This window comes from Heteronotia binoei, chromosome 19 (genome assembly GCF_032191835.1).
Source record: "Heteronotia binoei isolate CCM8104 ecotype False Entrance Well chromosome 19, APGP_CSIRO_Hbin_v1, whole genome shotgun sequence".
Classification (NCBI taxonomy): Eukaryota; Metazoa; Chordata; class Lepidosauria; order Squamata; family Gekkonidae; genus Heteronotia; species Heteronotia binoei.
In genome coordinates, this window is record NC_083241.1 from 30195932 (window position 1) to 30222564 (window position 26633).

Genomic DNA, 26633 nt, shown 5'->3' on the forward strand with positions numbered 1-26633 from the left:
TCACTGGGGTCCCTCCCTTCTCCAAATCCCACCCTCCCCAAGCTCCACACCCAAAATCTCAAGGTCTTTCTCCACTTAGAGCTGGCAACCTTACAGGGTGCCCCCAAAAGAAGGGTTCTTGGTTTAATTTGCATACATATTTATTTGTTTATTTGATTTATATTCTGCTTTTCCCTTAAATATAGGGCTAATATCTGAAAAAGTGACTGGTGATTCATTGAAGTTCATCAAACGTTAAGTCTTTAAGGTGCTGCTGAATTGAGGAAACAAATGTTTTCATGAAAAGGAAAAGTCTCATCACATTCTGGGAGGTCTTTTTGTGGTAACGGGCAGGAAGTGGAAGGGGGCGGGAACTGCTCTCAAGCAGCAGCCAGCTGTGGTGTTTCCATTTTTCTACATTTTTATTGCAAGGCGTGTACATGAATCCAAGCTGCAGGTACTTTTTGTTTTTAAACAGGGAAGGGAAAATTGTGTGAGTCTAGCAGGGCACAAGGGGCCATACAGGCAACCTAGTCCAAACCCCTGCTCAGTGTAGGATCACAGCATCCCTGACAAGTGTTTGTCCAGCTTTCTTTGGAAGTGACTATTGCATGGATCACTGTTGTCAAGTTGCAGGAGGAGAGGTAGGGAACCAACTGCCTGACCCAAACAAAGATGGCAAAAGGCCAATCTGGCAGTATATATCAGTATGGAAAGCATAGCATGTTGTGGCTAACAGTGTGATGCAGTGGTTAGCATATCAGACTAGTACTCAAGTGGCCCCTTAAACCTCTTTGGATGACCTTGGGGTCAATCTAACCTACCTCACAAGGTTGCTGTGAGAGTGAACCAGATATACTGCCCTGAGCTTCTTGGCAGAATGATGAGATAAATACACAGAAATACAAACAAAAAAATAAATATACCACACTATCCCATCCTCCAGGGGTATGAGAGAGCAGAAATTCTTCAAGAGCACGTCACAGACAGACACTATACTATGTCAAAAAAAGAAATATACTACACTATCCCATCCTCCAGGGATATGAGAGAGCAGAAATTCTTCAAGAGCACGTCACAGACAGACACTATACTATGTCAAACAAACCACAAGTCTAAAACAGAAGGGGGCCATGAATGTATTCAAAATTCAGCAAAAGATGACCTCTTACATCAGGGGTGTCAAATGTGCTGCCCTCAGGCCTAATTCAGCTCCCAGAAGACTCCAATCAGACCCAGCAGCAAATGGCTGTCTGCTTTATTCTCCTTTCTTTGGTCACCATTTTTGCATTTCTTCCTGCAATGCAGCCAAGCCAAGCAGCCTCTTGCTCTTTCCCTCTTCCCCCTTCCTTTTCCCCAAGGGAGGAGGAGCCTCAGCTAATGGAGGGGCTTGGCTCTGTAGTTCTGCTGTGTGATTGATAGAGCCTGGCTCTCTTAATTAAACAGTAGAGCTACAGAGCCTAGCTCTTCCATTGGCTGAGGCTCCTCCTCGGGGAAGAGGGAAAGAGCAGAAGCTGCTTGGCTTTGCTGCCTCAATCCTACTGGAGAAATGCAAAAAAATCCTTTAACACTGTTTCATTCAAGGTATGAGCTTTTTGCCTTGCTATTCTGTGCATGTGTATGTGTGTGTTTAGTTAAGCTCATTCTGTCAGGGCTCTCCTGGATGCAACTGAGTTCCCTTCTGCTTTTCACTGTATTCATGCCCTGATCCAGTCTTTCTCAATAGGAAAGTAACGGGAACTATTTAGATGAAGAATAACCACAATCCACAGTGAGGTGGATTAGGCTGAGAGTGTGTGTGTAGCACATTTCCTGTGTAAACTGGGGATTTTGAACCTAGACTTCCCAGATAGTAGGCTGATAGTGACCATTCTGTCCCTGTATTCTTGCACTGCCTCATAGGAGTTGCAGGTTTTTTTTTTGGAAGATAATAGTTTTATAATCACATAGCCCTCAGTTTATGTCCTGGTGCCTTCACATGTTCTTGACCAGCACACAAAGCAACTTACATTCAAAAACTCACAATGCCCAGTTAGTTCATGTTTTTCCCTGGGTCCTAAGGCACAGAGCTTTGCATATGACATTTCTGTAGTGAATGTCAATAAATCAAAACTAGGCTTGCAATTTACAGATACGCACCTTAACAGCATAGTCAAGATTGCTACTGCACAGACATTGTCTCCAGATTTTGATGCAATAATTCAGAGCAAAAGGTGTCAGTTATCAGAGACCGTTAAACAAAATGCTGCAAAAATGTTAATGTTTTAAGCAGGCTTTAAGTTTAAAAAAACCCCTTTAGTTGTGTTTGTGCCTTATAAAGTTTGTATCTCTGTTATCTGGCATTACGTTTTATGACACACATGGCCTGACCCAGCGAGGTCTCATTTATGTCAGATCTGATCCACATAATAAATGAGTTTGACACCCCTGCCCTACATCATACTCCGGAATTCAGAGACCAGACTTAAAGCTGACTTGCTGTCTGCATCTCAAAAAAGGCGGATGGGGAGAGGGGAACATCTCCTGGCTTCTCCACTAGAGGGAGGCAGGACAGCGTGGATTTAAGCCAGTGGAAGGCTCTCCACCAATATGAAGCAGTTTCAAAGTACTCTTGAAGTCAATTTGACAGGCAGGCAGTAACTCAGCGCAGCAGTTGCTTCACTGTTTCCTTCTGGACTCCTCTTACCCCCACATTTACCATCACTCAGTCTTCACTGTTGCACTCCGCAATTCTCAGAGTTTGGTATTACCTCCCTCTACCACTTCAGTCAGACGAGAGAATGATGAGGCTGGAGATGAATCCTCAACCCGGGAGATCCCCAAGTCCCACCTGGAGGTTGGCATCCCTACCTGGTGGCCATTTTGGTTCTAAGAACATAAGGGAAGCCATGTTGGATCAGGCCAAGAGCCCAGCCAGTCCAACACTTTGTCACACAGTGGCCAAAAAACCCCAGGCGCCATCAGGTCCACAGCGCAGGAGGCGGGTGAACAACGTCTTTTGCCGCCACAACGCAGGAGAGCGGCGCCCAGAAGCGAAGGAAGCCGTTGGCAACCGACGGCAGTTGGGACGGACTCCACTGCGCAGGCTCGGACGCCCGCGCTTGCGGCAGCGTCACGCCAGGGCCGGCTCTGATTGGCGGAAGAACGTTTTGGCGGGCTCGGCTCGGGTGCCTCAACCGCGAGGTCTCCGTCTCCTCGGAACGGTGTTTCGGCGCGGCTCCCGAGCGCTAGAAGGGCCAGCTCGGCTCGCATCGTCATCGATCACTCACAAAAAAGTGAGGGAGAGGGCGAGGCGGACGGGGGCGGCTTGGCAGATTAGGGGAGGACATGCTTCTCTCTCCGCAGGCTGCCCTTTAGGCCGCTCCGCGTCGCTCTCCCTCCTGCTCCTTGCCTGGACGTCTCTGCTTCTCTGTGCCTCCCTCCTTCCCTAGGGTGGGGCAGGAGATCCCCCGGTTTGGAGGCCCTCCTAGGGTTGCCAAGTCCAATTCAAGAAATATCTGGGGACTTTGGGGGTGGAGCCAGGAGCAAGGGTGTGACAAGCATAATTGAACTCCAAAGAGAGTTCTGGCCATCACATTTAAAGGGACCGCACACCTTTTCAATGCCTTCCTTCCATAGGAACTAATGAAAAATAGGGGCAACTTCTTTTGGGGCACATAGAATTGGACCCCCATCCAATCTTTTTGAAACTTGGAGGGTATTTTGGAGAGAGGCACCAGATGCTACGCTGTGAATTTGGGGACTCTACCTCAAAAGACAGCCTCCCCAGATACCCGTGGACCCATTCTCCATTATTTCCTATGGGAATACATCTCCATAGGGAATAATGGAGTGCCCAGCAGACATTCCCCTCCCCCCGCTTTCTGATGACCTGAAGCAGGGGGAGGGCCTCCAAACCTGGGGATCCCCTGCCCCCACTTGGGGATTGGCAACCCTAGGCCCTCCCCCCGCTTCAAGGTAATCAGAAAGCAGGGGGGGATAGGGTTGCCAAGTCCAATTCAACAAATATCTGGGGACTTTGGGGGTGGAGCCAGGAGCAAGGTTGTGCCAAGCATAATTGAGCTCCAAAGGGAATTCTGGTCATCACATTTAAAAAGGGACTGCACACTTTTTAAATGCCTTCCCTCCTTTGGAAATAATGCAGGATAGGGGCACTTTCTTTTTGGGTTCATAGAATTGGACCCCCAGGTCCAGTCTTTTTGAAACTGGGAGGGTATTTTGGGGAGAGGCACTAGATGCTATACTGAAAATTTGGTGTCTCTACCTCAAAAAACAGCCCTCTGCAGAGCCCCAGATATCTGCAGATCAGTTCTCCGTTATACCCTATGGGAATTGGTCTCCATAGGGAATAATGGAGTGCCCAGCAGACACTTCCCTCCCCCCGCTTTCTGATGACCCTGAAGCGGAGGGAGGGCCTTCAAACCGGGTGATTCCCCTGCCCCCTGGGAATTGGCAATCCTAGGGGGAAATGTCTGCTGGGCACTCCATTCTCTATAGAGACTGATTCCCATAATGGATAATTGATCCATGGGTATCTGGGGCTTGGGGAGCCCTGTTATTTTGAGGAAGAGGCACCAAATTTGCAGCATAGCATCCAGTGCCTCTCCATAAAGTACCAGCCAAGTTTCAAAAGGATTGGACCAAGAGGTCCAATTCTATGAGCCCCAAAAGAAGGTGCCCCATCCTTCATTATTTCCAATGGAGGCAAGGCATTTAAAAGGTGTGTAGTCCCCTTAAATGTGATGGCCAGAACTTCCTTTGAAGTTCAGTTGTGCTTGGCACAACCTTGCTCCCAGCGCCACCCCCAAAGTCCCCAGATATTTCTTGAATTGGAATTGGCAACCCCATTTCTGCCTCCATATGAGCTGGCCCGGAGGGAGCCCCTCTGCAGGACTGTGCTTCTCGAGAGGTGGTCCTGAAAGCAAGCCCCGTGGGGCGTAGTGAGGCTTCCTTGCTGAGTAGCAGCAATCCTCTGGGTTCTGCTCTGAGCCCAGGAGCCTTTTCCAAGGGAGGTGAAACGTCTTTCACTCCCCCATCCCATCCCACCCCTCACCAACACCTCAGTGGGAGAGCATCAGTTTAGTATGCAGAAAATCTCAGGTTCAGTCCCCAGCATCTCCAGTTAAAGGATCAGGTAGTAGGTGATGTGAGAGACCTCTACCTAACACCCTGGAGAGTTGCTATCAATGTTGTTTCTTTGGAAAAACTGTCTAGTGTTGCTGGGTTATGAGAAATCACAAATAACGTAAATATGGATGTTTCCGTAGATAAATTTTATTCCCAATCACATCGACTTCTACTTTAATTGTTCAGGAGGTGGAAAAGGGTTGATTGGTAACCCAGTCCTCTAATGTTTAGCATGCTTTAGGAAAATCAAAATTTAGGGAATCTAATAGTTGGTTATTAGGCATTTATGGTCCGTTTGTCTCATTAAACTATGTAGTGGTACAGGTTTGCTTGTGGTCAACTCGTCTCACTGAGCTATATGTATAGGAAATGAATTTTAATATATTTGTATTCTACTTGACTCACTGAGGTTTGTAAAATTAAAACAGGTGGAACGGAGAAGTGATGATGAAAATGCATGTTGTCTCTTACTTGTTAAGAGTGCTCAATATGTTCTACATTTATTTTTTTAATAAACCTGACATATTTTTGTGTGATACTGCATGTGACTTAATTATTTAGAAGTATAAGCATGGCAGTTCTGTACAGACAGATAATGGGCTGCTCTGCTGTGCTAAACTGTCCAATTAACAAAAAATTTGCCCCACCCCCAGCAAGAAATTCCTAGCTTCGGTCTCCAAGGCTGGACAATGTGGTGTACTGGAAAGAGCAAGAGGGCTGGTTCGAAATCCACGGATTCAATAACTGAGGTTAGTGAGTAAGAATCAGTCAAGAACACAAACAATCATTAGGCCATTCTGGAAACAGATGGCAGTGGGAAGCATCTGGGGGTTTGAGTGTCAGAGCAGGATCTGGGAATCACAGGCTGGAATCCCAATTCTGCCATGAAAGCTTGCAGTGTGACCTTGGGCCAGTCACTCTCTCAGCCTAATCTACCTCACAGGCAATGTTCTGTTTAAGTCATGGAGTCTTCTGAGCAAAAATTCTACTTTGTGAGCTACTGGCATTAAAGTTGTGAATTACTGCATAAACTAGTTTGCTCTGGGGCTTATGTTTCCTGAGCTAAGACAAATATGTGTGAGCCGGAGGCCAAAAATCTGTGAGCTCGCTCACACTAACTCAGCTTAGAGGAAACACTTCTCACAGGGTTGTTGCTTTGAGGAGAAAGAGGAGGGCAAATAGTGTCATAAGGCACTTAGGGTTCCCACTGCGAAGAAAAGCAGGATAGAACTCTAATGAATGAACCAGGTTTTGAAGTCCTATAAAGCCAGTATTTCTTGCCATTGTTCCCAGAAGATGTGCCACATTCCTTCCTTTGACAAATGTAAAAAGTCTATTATAAAGTGTAAGGGGCAACAGTGTTGCTGACTCCAAGTTAGGAAGTTCCTGGAGATTTAGGGGGTAGAGTTTAAGGAGAGCAGGGTTGGGGGAGGTATAATGCCATAGAGCAGGGGTGGCCAACGGTAGCTCTCCAGATGTTTTTTTTTTGCCTACAACTCCCATCAACCCCAGCCATTGGCCATGCTGGCTGGGGCTGATGGGAGTTGTAGGCATCTGGAGAGCTACCGTTGGCCACCCCTGCCATAGAGTCCACTCTTCAAAGCATCAGTTTTTTTTTTAAAGGGGAACTGGTTTCTATAGTCTGGAGGTAAGCTGTAATCCTAGGAGTTCCCCAGGCTCCACCTAGAGGCTGGCATCCCTATTTGTCCTTCTGATGGGAGCCAGTTACTGTACAGTGACATGGAGCTATAGCACCACCTTTATAATGTTTTGAGATGTGTGCCTCAAGGCAAGAATGGAAACCACATTCCCATGCTTTTTCTTCCGGCAGGATGATATAACTCCATCCTCTTCTACCAGCAGAGATCCTTCTAGTTCCTCAGTAACTTCTGGCACCGAAGAAGAACCAAGCCCAGTCTTCCAAAGCTCATCTGAGACAAAATGGGAGGTAGATACGGAAGATTACACTAAGGAGCTCACCTGCATGCTGTGCCTGGAATTCTTCCGAGAGCCCATGATCCTGCCGTGCAGCCACAACTTCTGCAAATCGTGCATCGAGAACATATGGCTTAAAAGGGGGGCCTTCACCTGCCCAGAATGCCGAACGAAGCATTTGGAGAAAAAGTACATCGAGAACCCCGTGCTGCAGAAGATGGTGGAGAAGAAGCTCAAGAGCTATCATGTGGGGAGCACCCAGCAGAAGTGCTTGGAGCACAACGAACCAGTGACGCTTTACTGGAAGACACAGAAGAAACTTGCCTGCTTCAGCTGCAGAGAAGATCAGAAGCCCCAAGACCAAAGCACCCAGTTCCTCCTCATCCCAGACGCTGTGCAGATCTATACGGTAACTAGTAACACAAAGGGCAGCTCAGATACTTGGAGTGGATCCAGGCCAGAGTAGCAGTTTCCACCAATTCCTCTGTTGCTCTTTGCCCACCTCATCTGTCATTCCCCAGGGTCTCCTATCCCCCCAGCAGCAGCATTTTGTGGTGATCAGTGGGCTTCAGTGCAAGGCTGGCATCAGCTTACCCTGAGGTGGGGCAGCTGCCAGGGTCCAGGAGTTCTGGTGGGGATCCCTGTTGCTAACCCCCACCCATATGCCTCTTTTGCTTCCAACGGCCCAGGATTATAAGGAAGGGCGTGTGGGTGGTGCTTGGTGGTAGCACCCCTGATGGCAGTGTCAGGCAGTGCAGGCAGGCAACTGAGCATGGGCACTGGGAAGTCTTGCAAGTAGGAGGATGCACAGGCAGGTGAGAGGCATACTGGTGTGGGGGTCATGAGGCCCTGATAGTGGGCAGATGGAGCCCCTCCAACACCTGGAACCAGCCCTGCTTCAGTGGAAGAGGGAATGCGGGAAAGTTCCATTGTGCCCTGTTCATTTTTAACTGAATTAATGGGCTCTGTGAGCTTTTTTTTTTTGTGGTAGTGCTCATCAGTAATGTGTAGTGATACCTTTCTGGGTAGCTGTCCCAAGTAAAATCTTAGCATTTGGAGAAATTGCAGCCTTTCCTAGCGTAGATCACAATTTACCCTCAGCTCAGTCCAGAGAGGCCACTTCTACTGACTTGTCCATTGCCAAGCGTTAAGCCTCACAAATGGCTGAGCAGATGCTTGGATTGTATTTTGTAGGCCTGCCAATGTACATTGTGTTTCCAAGCACAGGGCAAGATCCCACTCCTTGTACACAGGAATACAGATGAAAAGTCTCCAGGTGTTGGTCTCTTTTGAAAGTACCAAGTGGGGTGCAAACCCTCTATTGCAATATTTCACAGGTGCAAATGTCTGCCCTCTCATGGGAACTTACCAGAATAACCCTTGTGGCATTCTCTCTGCAGGGAAAACTGATCACCAAGAGAATTCAGCTGCGGTCCATCTTAGTGGAGCTAGAGTTGTTGAAGAACACTCAGGAAGAGAAGATTTCTAACCATAAAGTGGGTAACATCAATACAGGAGCTCATGTCACTTTTGAATCAATATGATAAAAAGATCACTGCTTTTAGTCTGTTTTCAGAGTCTCGATATACCTAAATCACATACAAAGCACATAGCAAATTTTGCCGTCTTAGAATGCCTACAAGAGCCCCGTGGCGCAGAGTGGTAAAGCTGCAGTACTGCAGTCGGAGCCCTCTGCTCACGACCTGAGTTCAATCCCAGCAGAATCTGGTTCAGGTAGCCGACTCTGACTCAGCCTTCCATCCTTCCGAGGTCAGTCAAATGAGTACCCAGCTTGCTGGGGCGAAAGTGTAGATGACTGGGGAAGGCAATGGGAAACCACCCCGTAAAAAGTCTGCTGTGAAAACGTGAAAGCAAAGTCACCCCAGAGTCGGAAATGACTGGTGCTTGCACAGGGGACTACCTTTGCCTTTAGAATGCCTACAAGACAGGTAACATTGTTTATTAAAAAGGAAAGATGTGTGTTGCTCTGTTCACTAAATATACAGGTCCGTCTCTCCCGCTAGGCAAACTAGGCGGTTGCCTAGGGCGCTGGGAGGGTGGGGGCAGCAAATTGGGCTCCCCCACCCCCCCTCCCGGTGCCCCAGGCAAGCATCTAGTTTGCCTGCCTGCCTCCCCCGCTGCTACTGCCGCCCGCCACCATCGCTGCCACCGCCCGCCCCTCCATTCCCTTTGCCTCCCCTGCGGCTCTGCGCCTACCCCCGCCCTCCCAGCCGCGCCTCCTCCCTCCCTTCGGAGTTCGGACCCTTTCCCCCCTCCCTGTGTCATTTTCAATGCTGGAACCGGCTCTTTAAAGCCCCCCGCCCCACCTGGAGGGTTCTCCTGGATGGGAGAGAGGAGTCAGTAGCAGCGGGGGTCGCCCTTTCAGCACGCTCTTCCTCAGAGCCGGTGAGTGCGCCCCGCCCCCGCGGCGCGGTTTTAGCCGCGTTTCGAGTGTTCAGCCGGGGAGGGGGGGATTTAAAGAGCCGGAATGCAGCGCTAGAGCTGGTTCCTGCGTTGAAAATGACATGGGGGGGGGGAAGGGTCTGAAGGGAGGGAGGAGGAGGCGCGAGGGGGGAGGAGCGGGGGAGCTGGGAGAGGTGCCAGGCAGCAAGTCTGCCTAGCGTTGAAAATGACAGGGGGGGGAAGGGTCCGAAGGGAGGGAGGAGGAGGCACGAGGGGGGAGGAGCGGGGGAGCTGGGAGGGGTGCCAGGCAGCAAGTCTGCCTAGGGCGCCATGGGGTGTCGGGCCACCCCTGTAAATATATTTCATGCCTAATAAGTTTTCTAATGTGCTTTTCCAGGAGAACAAGTTGCAGCTTCAGTACCACGTCTCCTTGGAATTCCTAAAACTGCACCAGTTTCTTCACAGCAAGGAGAAAAAGCTCATCCAGCAGTTAAAGGAAGAGGATGAAGTCCTTGTCCATGAAATGGAGGCAAATTTAAACCTACTCCAGGACCGATCTCAGAATGCTAAGAATACCCTGGGGCACATTCAGACCCGGTTGTACCAGCAGAATTCTGCTGACTTCCTAAAAGTAAGGAACCCGGACTTGACAGCACGCTTTTGTCTCAAGTATTGTTCCTTGGAGTGTTCACAGACTGTCCAAGCAAACTATAAAGGGGGGGATACAGTTGCCTCTTTCAGTGGCTGTTTGCCAAACAGAACCTCCTTGTCTGGAGGCAGTGTACCACTGAATAGCAGTCGCTGTTGGCTGGGAGAGGACAACAACAGGGAAGGCCATTTACCTTCATTTTGGGTTTTGAGGAACCACTGCATTTTTTTGCACTCTAAAAACCAGCCACTTTGTTTGCTGAGTTACGCACACAATATGCTTTAAAGAATGTCAGTTAGTGAACAGGTTTCTTTCCCCTCTCTCCTTTTTGTCTTACAGGAAATAGAAGTCTTTGTGGATTGGTAAGTGCATGTCTATAGCGGGTGTTTTAAATGATCATATTCTACCCTTACGTTGCTTTAATGCCATTTATACCTTTGTGCTCACCCACTTCTTCAACTGATGAGAAGTTCAAAAAGCTAAGACTTATTTGGATGGCTTCCCCCTTCCATCAGATCCCTACAGAGAGACTGCACCGATTGCTTCTGCCAACACTCACAGCAATGACTGATGGCTTCTTGGTTAAAGCCATTCAGTCAGGTTAAGGGTGTGATATCTCTAGCAATTAATTGGCACTGCTGAGCGTTATGATTCCAGTCAGATAGCTTTGTTCAGATGTTTGGTTCTGCCAGTCCACCCCCACTGGATATGTCCATTTCTCTCTTTTGACTATTCCCATTACAGACTCAACCTGCTGTTTATTCACACATTCAAGCACTGGCCTCTTCTCTTCAGACCTCACAGAGAAAGAGCTCACCTTTTCCTAGCTGTCCCATGGATATTTAACACAGCTATCAGGGGATTGCTTCCTAACATTCACCTAGAATCATAGAGTTGGAAGGGATCTCCAGTGTCATCTAGTCCAACCCCCTGCACAATGCAGGAAACTCACAATATCTCCCCCGAAATTCACAGGATCTTCATTGCTGTCAGATGGCCATCTAGCCTCTGTTTAAAAACCTCCAAGGAAGGAGGGCCCACCACCTCCTGAGGAAGCCTGTTCCACTGAGGAACCACTCTAAGTTCTTCCTAATACTTTTGATTTTATTTCAACCCATTGGTTCTGGTCCTACCTTCTGGGGCCACAGAAAACAATTCCACACCATCCTCTATATGACAGTCCTTCAAGTACTTGAAGATGGCGATCATATCACCTTTCAGCCGCCTCTTCTCCAGGCTAAACATGCCCAGCTCCTTCAACTTTCTTCATAAGACGGTCTCCAGACCTCTCACCATCTTCGTCGCCCTCCTCTGGACCCATTCCAGCTTGTCTTAAAATGTGGTGCCCAAAACTGAACACAATACTCCAGGTGAGGTCTTATTAGAGCAGAGTAAAGCGATATCATCACTTCATGTGATCTGGACACTATAACTTCTGTTGATACAGCCCAAAATTGCATTTGCCTTTTTAGCCACAACATCACACTCTTGACTCATGTTCAGCGTATGATCCACTAAGACCCCTAGATCCTTTTCGCACATACTACTGCCAAGACAAGTCTCCCCCATCCTATAACCATGCATTGGATTTTTCCTATCTAAATGCAGAATTTACAATTATTCCTGTTAAAATTCATTTTATTGATTTTAGCCCAGTTTTCCAGCCTGTCAAGGTCATCTTGTATCCTGTTTCTGACTTCTGCTGACAAAAAATCACTGTTCGTTTATTATCAGTCTCTGCTTCTATACACAGACAAGAAACCCATTCAAAATACAGACAGCAATTTCACAACACTCTGGTGCATACTTGAATGACATAAATTTCCCTTTAAGTAATAATATTTGAATCACTGCCATGAGTATTTTCTAGAGAACAACCCCCTTCCCCCACCCGGCACTATCACATCTTGCTAATGGTAGCATGCATTAATGGTCTGCACAGGGTGGAGAAGAAAACAGAACACTTCTCTCTGAGCCAGCTGGTCTTGAGATTTCTGGACCCAGGGGAGTATAAAGGGCCAATGCAATACATGGTGTGGAAGGAAATGAAGTCCATCCTTAACCCAGGTAAGGATCCTGGATATCCATAGTTAATCAAGCCATAGTGGATTAAAGGCAAAGTCATGTTATATAAGACGGGTGGGGAACATCCATCCCGAGGGCCATTTATGACTCTCAAGATCACTTGGTCTGGCCCTCGAGGATTGTTGGGCTGAGCCAAGCCATGTGTTGGCCTCTACAAAAAAAAAGCCCTGGACCTAGGCATTTGCCTAGGGTGGTGGGCTAGGGATGTGTGTGCCAAATTAGACTCTCCCCACAAGATTTCAAATAGAAAAACGATTATTGTATTAATTTTGCCGGCCTGAATCATTCTCCCTCGGTGGAGCACTTTTTAAAGTTGATGATTTTGTATGGCCCGTGAATGATGTTATAAATATCCAAATGGCCCTTGGCAGAAAAAAGGTTCCCCACCCCTGCTATAAGAAGTGTGCATGTAGATGAAAGCTTATACCCAGAATTAAACTTTGTTGGTCTTAAAGGTGCCACTTGACTTAAACTTTGATCTATTGCTTCAGACCAACACAGCCACCCACCTAAATCTATCTACCGGGATTCTTCCTGTTCATTAAGAAAACTGAATTTCAATCAACCCCACTCATTTAACTTTGAAAAGGAAGCTTCGGAGGAAAGATACCTGTGCTTTTTGGAGCAGTCGTTCTATTTGAGCAATAAGTTTGTTACTTGAAATATTTGTGTTTGTATTACGGAGAAGAAAGCTTTCTTTCTGTTAAAGGAAATAAGGAGGCACCCAAATCAATGAGTGCTAATTTTAGAGAGTGACAGCCAGTCTTGGTGAGATGTTGGGAGATCTGCAAATTGATCTCAAGAATTGATCCCGGTAGATAGATTCAGGTGGTAGCTGTGTTGGTCTGAAGCAACAGATCAAAGTTTAAGTCAAGTGGCACCTTTTTGGATGGATGGCAGGTGGTGAGCTTAAGCCAGTAAAGAAATATAATTTAATCTACATTAATTATTATGTCTTGCATTTTAAACCATTTATGTGGAACTCACTGTAACATACATAGCTCTCCCCTGCTCCATTTTATCCTCACAACAACCCTGTGAGGTAGGTTAGGCTGAGAGTAACTAGCCCTAGGTCTCAGTGTTCCCTCTAAGCTTCAGAGTCTTGTGAGCTACAATTCCACTTTTGAGCTACTGGAATGAAAATTGTGAGCTACTTCACAAATTATTGTGCTCTGGGGCCATTTTTCATGAGCTAAGACAAAAATGTGTGAGCTGGAGGCTAAAAATCTGTGAGCTAGCTCATGCTAACTCAGCTTAGAGGGAGCACTGGTCTCACTGTAAGTTTTTTGGCTGAGTGGGATTTGAATCCATGTCTCCCTAGTCCTAGTCTACACTTTAACCAATGCTCCAATGCTCAACAGAGGCTTGGTATACCATGTTTGTGCAGAGGCCCTTTTCAACAAGTCCTGATTCACACTTTTACAGTTGCTTTCCTATGCTTTAATCCAAGTGTTCCCAACATTTTCTTGCCTATGAGCACCTTTGGAATTCTGATATAGGGTGGTAGGCGCAACCACACAGTGGCTGCCAGAGGAGGCGAAAACGAGACACCTCAAGGAAGCCAAAGTAAAGTGGAGAAGCAAGATTATTTTTTTAAAACACACTGGGAAAGGAGCGAAAGGCATCCCTGTGGTGGCAGGTGCCACTAAAACAATGTTCTTTTAATCTGCCCAGCCAATTGGATTTCTGGTGTCCAGTCAGAAGCACTGCTGGTAGGGTTGCCAAGTCCAATTCAAGAAATATGGGGACTTTGGGGGTGAAGAAATATGGGGACTTTGGGGGTGAAGCCAGGAGACTTTGGGGGTGGAGCCAGGAGACATTAGGGGTGGAGCCAAGGTCAAGGCTGTGACAAGCATAATTGAACTCCAAAGGGAGTTTGGGCCATCGCATTTAAAGGGACGGCACACCTTTTCAATTCCTTCCTTCCATAGGAAATAATGAAGCATCTTCTTTTGGGGCTCATAGAATTGGACCCCTGGTCCAATCTTTTTGAAACTTGGGGGGTATTTTGGGGAGAGGCACTAGATGCTATACTGAAAATTTGGTGCCTCTACCCCAAAAAACAGCCCCCCCAGATACCCGCGGATCAATTCTCCATGATTTTCTATGGGAATAAATCTCCTTAGGGAATAACAGAGTTCCCAGAAGACATTTCCCTTCCCTCCCTCCTCCCCCGCTTTCTGATGACCCTGAAGCGGGAGGAGGGCCTCCAAACTGGGGGATCCCCTGCCCCCACCTGGGGATTGGCAACCCTACCTGCTGGGCATGTGTCCAACCTGGCCCTATCCATTTTCTAAAAACACATAGAGGGCACCAGGAAAGGTTTTGGCAGGCACAGTAGCACCCACAAGCACCATGTTGGGGATCCCTTATTTTTTTGTCTTCTTTTTTAACCAGATATTTCTGTCTTGGCTCTCGACCCTGCGACGGCACACCCAAACCTGGTTCTTTCTGAAGGCCTGACTTGCGTAAGACACGACGATTCAAAGCAATCGCTGCCAGACACCCCCGAGAGATTTGACTGCAGCGTTTCCATCCTGGGATCAAAAGGGTTTGCTTCTGGGAAGCACTACTGGGAGGTGAAGGTGGAGAAGAAGACCAAGTGGACTCTGGGAGTCGTCAAAGAGAGCATTAACCGTAAAGGCAACTATTCCTTGTCACCTAAAGCCGGCCACTGGCTTATCAAGCTAAGGTACAAGGACAAGTTAAAGGCTGTGGATGTGCCTCCCCACTGCCTCACCCTGTCTGGCACACTTTCTCGAATTGGGGTGTACCTGGATTATGAGGGAGGTCAGGTGTCCTTTTACGATGCAGAAAATCTGACTCACATCTACACTTTCATGGACACTTTTGCGGAGAAGCTTTACCCTTACTTCTGTCCGTGTCTGAACGACTCTGGGGAAAACAAAGCTCCGCTGAGAATTGTGACTTTTAGCATGTAAATGGGCTGTGATCAAGCTTCTTTAAATTTTTAAACTTTATCAGATCTTAAAAATGTTTAAACTTTATCAGATCTTAAAAATGTTGAATTACAGTTAACAGTATTGTATTTACACCCTACTATAGTAAAAAGATATATTTGTAGCAAATGCAAGAAATGTTATGAATAACAGCAATTAAGGTGGTTATTTTAAAAAAAATTACATGTTTGTTGTTGGTGACTCCTAGTGGCTACAGTTATGATAAAATGTAAGTTAAAATAAAGCCAGAAAATAAGAGACAACAATTTGAGTCTTAAAAAATACATTAAATTTCATCAGATTTGTTCCAATATAACAAAATACACATCATGCGTTCTTGTCTATTAAAAGTTTTTTTTTTTTAATGACAGAAGTTCAGATATTTTACTAATTGGGCTATCTGGATTTTACCACCTAGGACACTGAAAATGCCTCACTTTTAAAACAGTAATCCTCAGTAACTTCTAAAATAAAGTATGGGATTATAAACATCTCTTAATGGGATAAACACTTGTTTTCTTCTGAAATCAGGCTGCCTTTATAGCACTCATAATTGATAGGCTCCTCTTTATTTGGCCAGTAAACAAATTCATCTGCAGCCATATTTTAACTATCTGGAAGCATTACAAAGATCTGAGCATTGTGGTCCCATCTCATTCTCTGGAAATTTTTGACAGTATGTAGAACAGGATGCTGAATAGCAGTTATTCGTTGCTTTGATGATAACCAGCACAATATCAGCAACTTGCATTTCTCCTTGATGCTAACCAGGAGGATAGTTCAGATTTTATTTCGCCAAAAAAAAGCAATCCAGTCCCCTGAATCACCTGGTACCAGGAATACTATTGGTTCTTTGTGAAGACTTGCTGTATTTGGCTAGTGTCATCAGTGGTCTGCTGATGCTCTGTCTTTTGGGAGATGTTTTTTGTCAAAGAAGAAAAGCAAGTTTGAGCCATTCTTTTTACTGTTCTTGTGTCATTGACCATTCTCCTAGTTGGGCTGTGATAGGGGCCGGTTTTGATTTTATTGCTTCTTTTTCAGTTTTATGAGGCAGTTCATGGAGTAGTCTTGAAGATCTTGAAACATTATTAAGCATTGTATTAAGAGAAACTATTCTGAAGCCATCACCAGTAAATATCCCATTTTCTCTTTTTTCATATTAATGGGCAGATAGTCTCATCAATAAAGACTCTGGTGACTGTTATTCCAAACCAGAGTTTGAGTCCAGTGGCACTTTTATGACCAACAAAGTTTTATTCATGATATAAGCTTTCTTGCATAAGTACGCTTATATCACAAATAAAACGGTCTTAAAGGTGCCACTGGACTCAAACGTCATCCTGTTATTCCAAACTGCGTGAGAAATTTACACATTGTTAATAACATCTGTGGAATGGTTGGTTGGAATAAGGTGAGAAGCAGTCTCACTCCTGACTGCAAATTTGCCAGCTTTTCAACATTGATAAGATTTATAAGGAAACTGTTCTCAAAATTGAATATTTGATATTGTGCCTGTTTTGCCAGTGACCATAGTTTAGGTCATTTTCTAGGACATATATTGCTATCTGGTTGTTTTGCAATTGATATGTCATTTCACAGGTAGACATCTGCTTAAGTTTCTTCTAATCTATAGGCTTAGTAGACTGCAACCTCTGAATCATTGGCTATATTACCCTATAAGCCTTTTGAAGAGGCAGAACTTAGAGCCTCCTGAATAGGAGCTTTGGGACATTGATTGAGCTGTTTTAGTTGTGCCAAAATGTAGTTCAGTTGTTGAAAGATCTCATTTACTGTTTGTGAAGTCAGTAAACTGATCTCTAACGAATTTCAGCAAATAGTCTTTTAAATGGTCTAAGTCCAGTTTATGTTTCTCATTGTTGCCCTGTTGGGCTAGTTTTTCCTCCATCAAATAGTTTTAAGAGAGTTGTCCCTGAAGATGGTTATCTAAAGAAGACTAAGTTGTTAGGTCTTGTTCTATATCTGTTTCTAAGGCTTCATGCCTTTTTGGTGAGTAAAAGATAGGCCAATCATTTTCAATGCCCCTTGGAAAAGGAGGGTCATCAGTTTTAATTTGTTCTGCATACTTGGTCTGTCCTGGGTCCCCCCCCTCCCTTTTAAATGGATGCATACAGCTTGTGATTGGAATTTGTCCTCCATTTTCCCCCCTTGTTCTTATAAGGACTCATAACTTGCAGCTTGTTATCTATAAACAGTCTAATAACTTTTTGGCATTCCCAAATTTTTAAAAAGCTAAAGCTTTCATACATCTTTTGTTTTGCTTTGATCAAATCCAAGAAATGAACAGTTATCTCAGTTTTACATTTATGTTGGTCAGCACCTGAGGGGCAAATATTTATGTATGTTCTTTGTCTTATCCCACTTTTATATTAAATAAAGGATTGATTTGGATTTATTTATTGTTGTGCATTCTTTAAATGAAGTCCTAAATTTCACCATCACCCTGTATGTACAGAGACAGAGAGACAAATGTGTACATAGATACGTGCATATGTAGCTAGATTAGCAGTCAGACAGACCAATGTACACACAGATAGACTGACAGACAGATAAGTCACACTGCACTGTCATAAACTAACTCGGGTGGCCAAACTTGCTTAACATAAGAACTACAGAGAATAAATGTCAGAGGTCTGAGAGCCACAAGACAGGAAAGAAAGGTGGGGGAAAAGCAAATAGAGGGGGGAAAGAAAGCAACTTTAAATATATTCTCCAAGCTTTTGGCTGGCTTGACTTGAAAAGTTATTTGAAGAAATAAAAGCCTGCTCCAAGCTGGCCAATGGGGTGGTGGCTTCAAGAGCCACACATTATGTGGGGAAAAGTCACGTGGCTCCCGAGCTGCAGTTTGGCCACCCCTGCACTAACTAAGCAGGCCAAAAACCCCACAGGGCCTGTCTGGGAGACCTTTTGGCCTCCACATAGAGGACTGCCAACATTTCAAACTGTCCCCATAGCCGTCCCTTTCCCAACAGCTTGATGTTGAGAACCAGAGGAGTGTAGTGGCTAAAAGTGTCAGGCTAGGGTCTGAGAGACCCAGGTTTGAATCCCCACTTGTGCCTTGGAAGCTCACTGGGTGACCTTGGGCCAGTCATGTGCTCTCTGCCTGAGCTACCTCACAGAGTTGTAGGACAAAATAAAGGTGAAGAGGAGGGTGTCAGCTGCTTTGGGTCCCCGCTGCAGGGAATGGCAGGGTAGAAATAAAGTAAAATAAATAGTTCACACTTGGCAGGTATCCAGGCCATCAAGCCGAACCTTTAACTCATTGCCATGAAAAGCTTCACTGTCAGATCCAAAAGCCTGGGAATAGGTCAGGCCATTTTCTTCCTCGCCAGCTCCAGGTTGGGAAATATCTGGAGACTTTGGGGTGAAGCCTGAGAAGGGTGGGGTTGGGAGGAGGGAGGGACTTCAATGAGGTATAATGCCATAAAGTCCATCTTCCAAAGAGGCCATTTTCTCCAGGTGAACTGATCTCTGTTGCCTGGAGATCAGTTGTAATCATCTCCAGCCACCACCTGGAGCTTGGCAACCTTAGAAATGCTTGTGTTTTGTGTGGGAAATATTGCCTTTGACTTCATTGTGTACTATCAGTGTAAGTAAAGCAGTGATGGTCACACATGAGGGGAGGGAAAGGCTCCATGTGAGAAAGTGGGTGGAGCGATGCCCCTCCAAAGAAAAGGCGGGAAAACAGAGGCATCCTCAGAGCAAAATGTTCACTGGCCGCCAGGCCTGGTTCTCCCAAAGCGTCGCTCGAGAGCTCTGTGACCTTTGGGGTGAGGGAAGCCAGGCCGCTGAGGAAGGGAGCTGCAGATTTCCCTCAGCAAGACTGACCCCAGTGTTTGCGGGGGCACTGGGAGAGAGAAATGGAGGGGGAAACACTGTTATTTCTCATATAACCGCTTTTATATACATGCATATATAGAGAGGGGGGGGGGGCTATTCAAGGCAAAAAAAACAGAGTTAATGCACTAGAGTTAAAGCACATGATTGGCATGACATTTCAGATTATTAGTACAATGTTCAAGTAATGAAGCAAAGAATTCCTGAAAAGATTAGTAGAATAGTAATACATAATATTATAGAAATACTAGTATATATTATGGAAAGCATATATTTTTGGTCTGCCAGCAGGCTGTAGTTAACAGTGTTGTGTAGTGGTTAGTGTGTCAGGCTAGTACTGGAGAGGCCCCTTGAAGCTCACTGGATGACCTTGGGGCCAGTCATAGTCTAACCTACCTGACAAGGTTATTATGAAGGTAAAACAGTATGGTGCCAGATATTCTGCTCTGAGCCTCTTGGCAGAATGGTGAGAGAAAAATGAGAGAGTTGAAAATAAGGTGTTGCAATACAATTTAGTTAAACCTCCATTACTTCTGGAAAGAACAATGTAGAGCAAACAATCTTTAAATCCTGGTCAGCAGCTAGTTTTATCGGAGGGCCACTCTTCCATCCAACAAAGCCAGCTGTGTGCATATCCTTTTGCCACAGGTGACTGGGGAAGGCAATGGCAAACCATGGCGTGAAACGAAAACGTCATGATGTGATGTCACCCCATGGGTCAGTAATTACTCGGTGCTTGCACAGGGGACTACCTTTACCTTTTACCTTTAAAATCAGAATAAATAGTAAAAACTAGATGGCTTTCTTAGGTGGCTTTCTAATGCTGCTAACATTACAACTGGCCTTTGTAATGATACCTTAAGCAACAAATCAGTGTACAGCTTTTAGTAGAGGTGAATGTTTATCATTATACAGTAAGAAATTTCAACTGCAGATTACTGTAGTTCACCCACAACAAGAAGTCAGGCTGTTTCTTTTTCTGGTCAGTAGAAGAAGATACAGGATTTATATCCCACCCTCCACTCTGAGTCTCAGAGCAGCTTACAATCTCCTTTACACTTTCCTCTTCCACAACTGACACCCTGTGAGGTAGATGGAGCTGAGAGAGCTCTCACGGAAACTGCAGTTTCAAGGACAGCTCTGCGAGAGTTATGGCTGACCCAAGGCCATTCCATCAGCTGCAAGTGGAGCAGTAGGGAATCAAACCCGGTTCTCCCAGATAAGAGTACACACACTTAATCACTCCACCAAACTGATTCTGGTAACCCTAGATTTGAATGATGACACAGGCTGAATTCAGATGTCATGAACAAACCGGCCTTCAGTGAATTCCAATTTGAGTTGACATCCAAGTAAGGATGCCTTAACAAAGGATTATTTCCATCCAGTAACTGAGATTCTTAAACTGGACTGGCTGCCTCAGCCACCTCCAAATTATTTTAGATAGACAAAGTACCTCATACGGTTGTTGTGAGGAGAAAATGGTCCTTGCTGGGGAGACGAGTGGAGTATAAATGAAGTAGGTGAGCAAATAAAGTAAGATTAACATCAAATCTAGTGTCACGTTTGCAGATACAATAGGAAGTTACAGATGTATAAATCTCTATAGCAGAAATCACTGGAAATACTTCTTTAAAACTAGCTTAATTTCCTATGCAGATACTGCCTCCTTCTGGATAGAGTGGATCTTACAATGTCTATTTTTGTAACTTCAGGATAGGAGTGGCCAAACTGCAGCTCGGGAGCCACATGTGGCTCTTTCACACATATTGTGTGGCTCTCAAAGACCCCACTACCCCATTGACCAGCTTGGAGAAGGTATTTGTTTCTTCAAATAACTTCTCAAGCCAAGTCAGCCAGCAGCTTGGAGAATACATTTAAAGTTGCTTTCTTTCCATCTCTCTCTCCATCTCCTCTCCTCCATCTATTTGCCTGCTTGCCTGCCTGCCTGCGTTCCTTCCTTCCTTCCTGTCAGGCGGCTCTCAAGCATTTGATGTTCCTGTCTTGCAGCTCTCAGGCATCTGATGTTTATTCTATGTGACTCTTATGTTAAGCAAGTTTGGCCTCCCCTGGGCTAGACTGTGTGAGTGCATGTAAAGTGCTATTAAGTCACAGCTGACTTATAGCAACCCTATAGGGTTTTCAATGGAGACTGTGGCATTTCCCCCCAGTTGCCGAAGGAGGAGTGATCACAAACCACAAGGATGCCGATTACCTATTCAGCAGTGATGCTTCCCACCCTGATACAAAAAGGTATGTTTTACCCTGCCTGTTTAGTTCAGCTTTTATCAATATATTCTTTCTTCCCACCAGAAGAAGGAAAAAATTCCACAGATAAATATCAATCCAGCCAGGGAAAGCAACCTGTGATAATGTTTTTGTTAAACTGAAACATGAGGAAAAGACTGTCCAAAGTCCAGTGTTTACAAGATAAAACAGACTCGTAATCAGGGCTTTTTCTGAGCAGGAACACACAGGAACGCCGTTCTGACTGGCGTAGTGTTAGGGGGCCTGGCCTAATACGTAAATTAGTTCCTGCTGGGCTTTTTCTAAAAAAAAGCCCCATGTAAAACAGTGGTGATGTCAGGGGGTGTAGCCTAATGTGCAAATGAGTTCCTGCTGGGCTTTTTGTACCAAAAAAAGTCCTGCTTGTAATCATGTAGGTAACCTGTAAAAGGAAAGGGCAAAGTTCATGTTCTCTCATAAGGCTAGCATGGGAATTCATCAAATTCATTCTGTTTTAACGAAATACTTCTGCAAGCAAATATATATATATATTTAAAATGCTTTGCATATAGAAAATAAAAAGATAAGATTTCTAGTTTAGCTTTCTTTCTCACATGCAAGTTTCCTATTAGATTCCTTCCTTCCTTCCTTCCTTCCTTCCTTCCTTCCTTCCTTCCTGCAGCTCTCAAGCATTTGATGTTCCTGTCTTGCAGCTCTCAGGCATCTGATGTTTATTCTATGTGGCTCTTATGCTAAACAAGTTTGGCCTCCCCTGTTCCAAGGCATCCATTTTGTCCAGGAGAAATGATCTCTATAACCTGGAGATCAATTGTAATTCTGGGAGATTGCCAAACCATAGGCAGGCACCTGTGTTGGAAGTCAAGTGCTTGTATGTTAATTTAAAACAACAATGGAAAAAACTGCATTAAGTTGTTTTCGCTTTGTTCTTAAAATTATATTTCTCCCCTTCTTCCTTCTCCAGAATACACGAGAGCTTAGATTATCTAGAAGACAGAATTGAAGTTTTTCATTCCTGTTACCTCAGTTCAAGTGTCAACTCTGAAATTAAAACCACAGTGCCGCTGGGCCACTTCCTCCTCCCACCTGCCTGCTTACAAGAAGGTTAGCATGGGGTGGGGGTATCTCTCTCTGTGTGGAAATTAATAGTCTAAAAAGTTACGTGCTGTCAGTGGTTCAATATACCCAAGGGCCTAAAGATTTTTTCTGTGATGTGGTATATGGAAGATTTTACTTGGAAACATGTACGCTGTGAGAAAATATAGATGTAACTGCACTGTCATCATACCTACCAATGGGAGCTAATAAATTAGGAACTGGAAGAAAAAGATTTATTTTTAACGCTGTCTACAGTGTAACTGCTAATTTTTTCTTGAAGGGGAGGGGGGACAGTGTAAAATACCACTAATTAATGTTTTTACATTCGATACAGAAATTAGAGCGAAAATTGGCAGTTTTATATGGGAGCAAATAGCTGAACCTCTGAGGCTTCAGGTAAGCAGAATACTTTGCATGTAAGCCGTTTTTAAATGTGCACTTTAAGATTTTCTCTATTTTGGTTTGTTAATTCTACCATTTGGATTTTGATGTTTGTGTATGCAATTTGGAAGACTGCCTGATTTGAAATCATTATGATTGCATTTTCTTCCTTTCTTTCCTTACAGATATAATTGTGGAGCAAGAGTTCCCCCCAGTCTCTTTGAGACTGTGGGCATCTTTGAAATTCTGACCTTGGTGGGGGGTGCAACTCTAAAAGGATGCAAGGCCAGAGGCGAAGCCACACATACAAAAAGGAAGCCCAAGCAATTGGGCTTAAATTGGGTAGATAAAATAAAATACATTGGGAAAGAGCAGTGCGAGAGAGAATAAAACCAATGCTACAACTGCCCTCAAGATATTAGTTTAATCTGTGCAGCCAATCAGATCTCCAACGGCCAATCGAAAGCTCTGCTGGTCAAGACCTTTGCCTAGTCCTACCCACTGTCTAAAAATCACTTGGTAGGTACCAGGAATGGTGTTGGCAGGCACATTGGGGACCCCTGCTGTAGTGGTAAAGAGAATGAGCTGTGGTCTCTGAGGTCCCTGGTTCAAATTCTGCCTCTGCCACAAACAATCTATGGCTCTAGAGTCTCTGTCCTTCGATTTCCATCCATAGCAGAGAATCAATTATTGTAAGAATTACAGCAACATTAAGTTTGCTTGTGAAGGTATCTGAACACTGAGAATGGTATATAAATACTGAGTATTGGCTATTTCCATCCACCCCATCCTCTGACTGCTTAGCTTTATAAAGCTGCATGGTTCAACACACATACAAAACTGCATTTTTGCACAGAACAAGCCATGGCACAGCAATCCCCCCCTCCCAATTTTATTTGGCTGTCAGGTCAAAGCTGAATCATCGCTACCCCATGGGGTTTTCAAGGTGAAAGATCTTCAGAAATGGTGCTCAGCTTCTGAGATCTGGCAAGATTGGGGTAGCCTGGGCTATCCAGGTCAGGGCAATGATTCTCCCACCCCGTGGTAAAAGACTCCACTGTTGTAACAGGCAATAATCTATGGATTTAATAGTGGTATAGTCATTAGTTGAGGGCAGGGCTTTTTCTGTAGCAGGAACTCCTTTGCATATTAGGCCACACCTCCCTGATATAGCCAATCCTCCAAGAGCTTACAGGGTTCTTAGTACAGGGCCTACTGTAAGCTCCAGGAGGATTGGCTACATCAGGGGTGTGTGGCCTAATATGCAAATGAGTTCCTGCTACCAAAAAAAAGGCCCTGGTCAAGGGTAAAAATGAATATTTAGGAATCTGATTTCTCAGTTTTCTTATAAAATCACATCATGAGTGTTGTGCAGAGTTTTAAGGATAATTAATTGATATCCACAGCCCAGTGCACCTGCTGAAACAAGCCATGGCAGGACTGACCAAGAGATAAACAACTCAAGAGGGTTGGAGAGAAGGTATGTTTTCCTTCAATTGAGATTGCTGGTTGACTCTTGGATTGGGTACTGGTAGAGTCATGGCTTCAGTTATCACGTGAGGAGACTTCTGTACGCTGCCCTGATCTCCCTGGAGAAGGGCAGCATTATAAAATCAAGAAAACACACATGGACAAGAGACCTGGGGCAAAAATTATTTTCTCAGTTTGATAACCTCAGAGCTATATTAAGGCTAGGCAGTGCACTGCACTTTGATCCAGAAAATCTTTATGGATGAATTCCGATTGTTGGTTCCATCTCTGAGGCAAAAATCTGAACAGAACCAAACCGAAGTCCATCAAGTGGCACCTTAAAGACTAACAACATCTTTTCCTTCATGAGTTTATGTAATTTTCTGTATAACTGTGGTTAAAGGGGTTTGTTTCTCCGATTTGGTGAGCTCTGTCTCAGAAATTCCTTGGCTTTGTCATCAATCAAAAGAAAGACTGCAACTGAGAAATCAGAAGGAGATTGAGTCTGGGAAGAGCAGCCATGAAGGAGCTAGACAAGATTCTTAAGTGTAAGGATATGTCACTGGTGACCAAGATCAGTTAATTCATGCCATAATATTCTCTCTATTACTATGTATGAGTGTGAAAGTTGGACAATGAAGGAAGCTGACAGGGTGAAAGTTGATTCCTTTGAAATGTGATGTTGGAGAAGTATTTTACGGATAGTATGGACCAGGGATGGCCAAACTTGTTTTATGTAAGAGCCACATAGAATAAATGTCAGATGTTTGAGAGCCATGTTTGAGAGGAAGGGAGGCAGGCAGGCAGGCAAGCCAGCCAATAGATGGAAGGGAGTGAGAGGTGGAAAGAAAGCAACTTCAGCATTCAATATATTCTCTAAGTTGCTGACTGTCTTGACTTGGAGAAGTGATGTAAAGAGACAAATGCTTTCTCCAAGCTGGCTGACAGGGCAATGGTGGCTTCGAGAGCTACACAGTATGTGTGAAAGAGCCACATGTGGTTTCCAAGCCGCAGTTCGGCCACTCCTGGTATGGACCACCAAAAAGACAAATCAGTGGGTTCTAGAACAAATCAATTCTGAACCCTCCCTAGAAGCAAAACCAACTAAACTGAAGCTATCGTACTTTGGTCACATCATCAGAAGATAAGAGCCACTAGAAAAGATAATGTAGGGAAAGTGGAAGGTAGCAGGAAAAGAGGAAGACCCGACATGAGATGGATGGACTCCACAAGGGAAGCCGCAGACCTCAAGTTTGCGCAATGTGAGCAAAGCTGTTAGTGACAGGACATTGTGGAGGACTAATTTTTAGGGTTGCCATGTCAAAAGTGACTTTACAGAGTCTTTTAGGTGCTACTGGGCAGACTTCTGTTTTGTTTTGCTACAACAGACTAATACAGCTATGCCCCTGGGTCAAACTGATCAAAATGGAATTTTGGCTGGTTTGCTGTTTATTCCCACAATAAAACTTTACCTTGATTTTTAACATCTTATCCTGTTATACTTGATGCTTGACGCTGACACATATGCATTTGCATTGTTCATAATGTTATGTATGCATCGTATTCTGTCCAGTGATGTGTATAATTCTAAACAGAGTTGCATCCTGCTAGGGGAGTTAGGGAAGAGGCTGTGGCTCACAGGTGGAGCATCTGCTTGGCATGCAAAAGGTCCTAGCTTTAATTCCCAGCATTTCCATTACAGTGAAGACCATCAAACACCAAGAACACCAGAAGGAACAAAGTTGGCCTACGTTCCACTGCAGGATTATCCAGCAAGTAACATGATGACAGGTAAAAAGAGGGTTTTTTTAAAAAAGGGAATTACTACTGTTTAATGTAATGAAATCTAATTCGTTATGTGAAAAGTATGGGTTTTGTTCTAGCTTGACTGATACTCCAATCCTACACAGAGTTACTCTAGTCTAAATCCAGTGAAATATTTTTTTAAAAATAACAGCTTTGAAACATAAACTGCGTGGTATTGTGGTTGTCAAAGGTATACTTCTTTGTGTTTACCTAACAGGTTATGACTCTGCTAAAGAGATGAAGAAATATCTTGGGGAGATACGGGATTTCATTCCTGGACGCTCTGGATACTTGGTGTACTGTATACAGAGTGAGATGAGTTTTTTCTCCAAACCAAACTTGAAGCGAAAGTTATAAATAATATTTAATTTCACATGAAGAACACACTCTGCTCCTAAATATTCTTCCTTGTAGTTCGTGCTCTCATTCCGCCAAGTTTTCTTTGCCTCTGAATTTTGCTACTGGAAGGGCTGCCAAATGAACATTAGTTTTGGACTGCTTTTGCTCTGTATCCAACCAATTTGTGATATTCCCTATATGTCAATATTCTTCAAAAGTCTAACTATCAAAGATCTCATTACACACAATTGTGCTTCAGTGTGTTTGGACTGGCTTCTGCTTTATAACTGGAAGTTTGGATC

At 44.6% G+C, this 26633-nt stretch overlaps 2 protein-coding genes across 2 annotated transcripts; both read left to right on the plus strand.

Annotated features, from left to right (window-relative positions):
- The first annotated feature begins 3119 nt into the window (after nt 1-3119).
- Nucleotides 3120-17551, plus strand: TRIM69 (tripartite motif containing 69). Its single transcript, XM_060260019.1, has 8 exons — nt 3120-3254; nt 5760-5855; nt 6938-7450; nt 8442-8537; nt 9842-10075; nt 10433-10455; nt 12036-12160; nt 14576-17551. Exons 2-8 carry the CDS (start codon nt 5796-5798, stop codon nt 15118-15120), a joined length of 1596 nt encoding a protein of 531 aa, XP_060116002.1. The 5' UTR covers nt 3120-3254; nt 5760-5795; the 3' UTR covers nt 15121-17551.
- Nucleotides 17552-18830: 1279 nt separating this feature from the next.
- Nucleotides 18831-26371, plus strand: TERB2 (telomere repeat binding bouquet formation protein 2). The gene is made up of 7 exons (XM_060260268.1): nt 18831-18926; nt 21165-21246; nt 22202-22341; nt 22670-22731; nt 24123-24196; nt 25889-25977; nt 26210-26371. The coding sequence occupies exons 1-7, from the start codon at nt 18863-18865 to the stop codon at nt 26347-26349; spliced, it is 651 nt and encodes a 216-aa protein (XP_060116251.1). The 5' UTR covers nt 18831-18862; the 3' UTR covers nt 26350-26371.
- The last annotated feature ends 262 nt before the right edge of the window (nt 26372-26633 follow it).